At 39.7% G+C, this 1500-nt stretch overlaps 1 protein-coding gene across 1 annotated transcript; it reads right to left on the bottom strand.

The window, feature by feature from the left end:
* Nucleotides 1–277: 277 nt before the first annotated feature.
* On the bottom strand, nt 278–1136 carry LOC105556230 (the record flags this gene model as incomplete). The annotated part of the gene is made up of 2 exons (XM_012003314.1): nt 747–1136; nt 278–680 (listed from the first exon to the last, which is right to left on the bottom strand). Coding segments are annotated over exons 1-2 (793 nt in total), but the record flags the coding sequence as incomplete, so codon positions are not given.
* Nucleotides 1137–1500: the final 364 nt, after the last annotated feature.

Here is a 1500-nt window from a genome sequence, read left to right as displayed (position 1 = left end):
AAGCAGAAAAAGCAGAGAATACTTACATGGGTTAGATAGAAACAGTTGAATACTTTTAAATAAACGCTTTACAAGCTCGTTTATACGAGTATACATATATATACATAATGAATTAGACAGTGCTCGTAATTAATTAGTGTTTATTATGTGTATTAATTTTATAGCGGATACATTCTACGCATAATACGAAAGAAAGCATCAATTCTTTCATTAAAAGTGTACTTTTTTTTAAAAACAAATTCCGCCAAGTAGTGAACATAATGTGTTTCCACAATACCAAATCGAGGTAGTGCTCCTCGCATATCCCTCCATAATCGTTCTATATTTTGAGTGTGGATACCAGTTTGAGAGTCCACAAAATGTTCGGTTTGATTTACCACGTAATGGGTGTAATCATAATTACTCAGAGTGTCGTATGCACGCCAGCAATCAGAATAAATTATTGAGCCAGGAGCAATTCGACGCTTAACGATGTCGACGAGAGTGATACTGGTGCGATCCTTGACGGGCACGATAAACATTTTGCCACTGACTCGTTCAATGGCACCAAATACCCACTGACCTTTGACGATTCGTCCCCTATTGTATTTACGCTTTCCCACTTTTGCCTCATCAATCTCGACGATAACGCCTGATCCACCAAGTAATTCTTCGTCAGCTATAATCCACTGTTGAAGTAACTGTAATAAGATATTTTCATTGGACTAGTAGTCATAATTAAAAAATTGGTAAAATATTTTTCTTACCTCCCGACAGAAGTTGGTCCAATCAACGACACTGTGTCTAGATAAACACAATTGTTCTTCGAGAAATATTTGACGTGGTGGCCGAATCATTAAAAAATAAGCAATAAATCTGCAAGTTTTCACTATTCCATGATGTCCGTGGGAAAACCAAGTGCCAGCTAAAGCACTTTTCCCAAATGTACAAACAACTCGTCGCTTTTTCTTCTTGTAGTGTCCGACATAATACTTGTTTCGACATTTGAATTTTAACGATTTATCATCAAAATCAAGTTCGATAATATTACTGCATTTTGGACACGTAATGCGATCGCGAATAACTCCTTTTTCGCACAAAAACCTAATCAAGGCTGCGTAGTCGTATGTTAAGTGTAGAAAATCATGTAGAAACATGTTTGCCTTTCACCGTCTACACCAAAACTAAATATGTTGGAAAAGAATTTTTCTTGAAAAGACTGTGTTTATGTTCTCGCGAGACGAGTACACACGTAAGTGAGGGAGGGGCTACCGCACTTCCCCCGAAAGCAGGGAGGAGGTGGGGGTGACCGGCGAGCGCGGCAGCGAGCGCGAGCGACGGGCGACCCGAAACATAAACATAGTATCTCGCGAAACATAAACATAGTATCTCGCGCGTCGCTCCACCTCCCGCTCATCGATCGATTTTCTTAAATGCCTTCCGAGTCCGGCCTACCGTATTCTGCAGACGTGTAAATTAATTACTCGATAACTATTGTTACTTTTGTACCGCGGCACATGA

Source organism: Vollenhovia emeryi, unplaced genomic scaffold, assembly GCF_000949405.1.
Source record: "Vollenhovia emeryi isolate VEMERY1.0 unplaced genomic scaffold, V.emery_V1.0 DF940197.1, whole genome shotgun sequence".
NCBI lineage: Eukaryota > Metazoa > Arthropoda > Insecta > Hymenoptera > Formicidae > Vollenhovia > Vollenhovia emeryi.
Note: the sequence above shows the minus strand (reverse complement) of the source record. Positions and strands in the feature narration are given on the sequence as shown.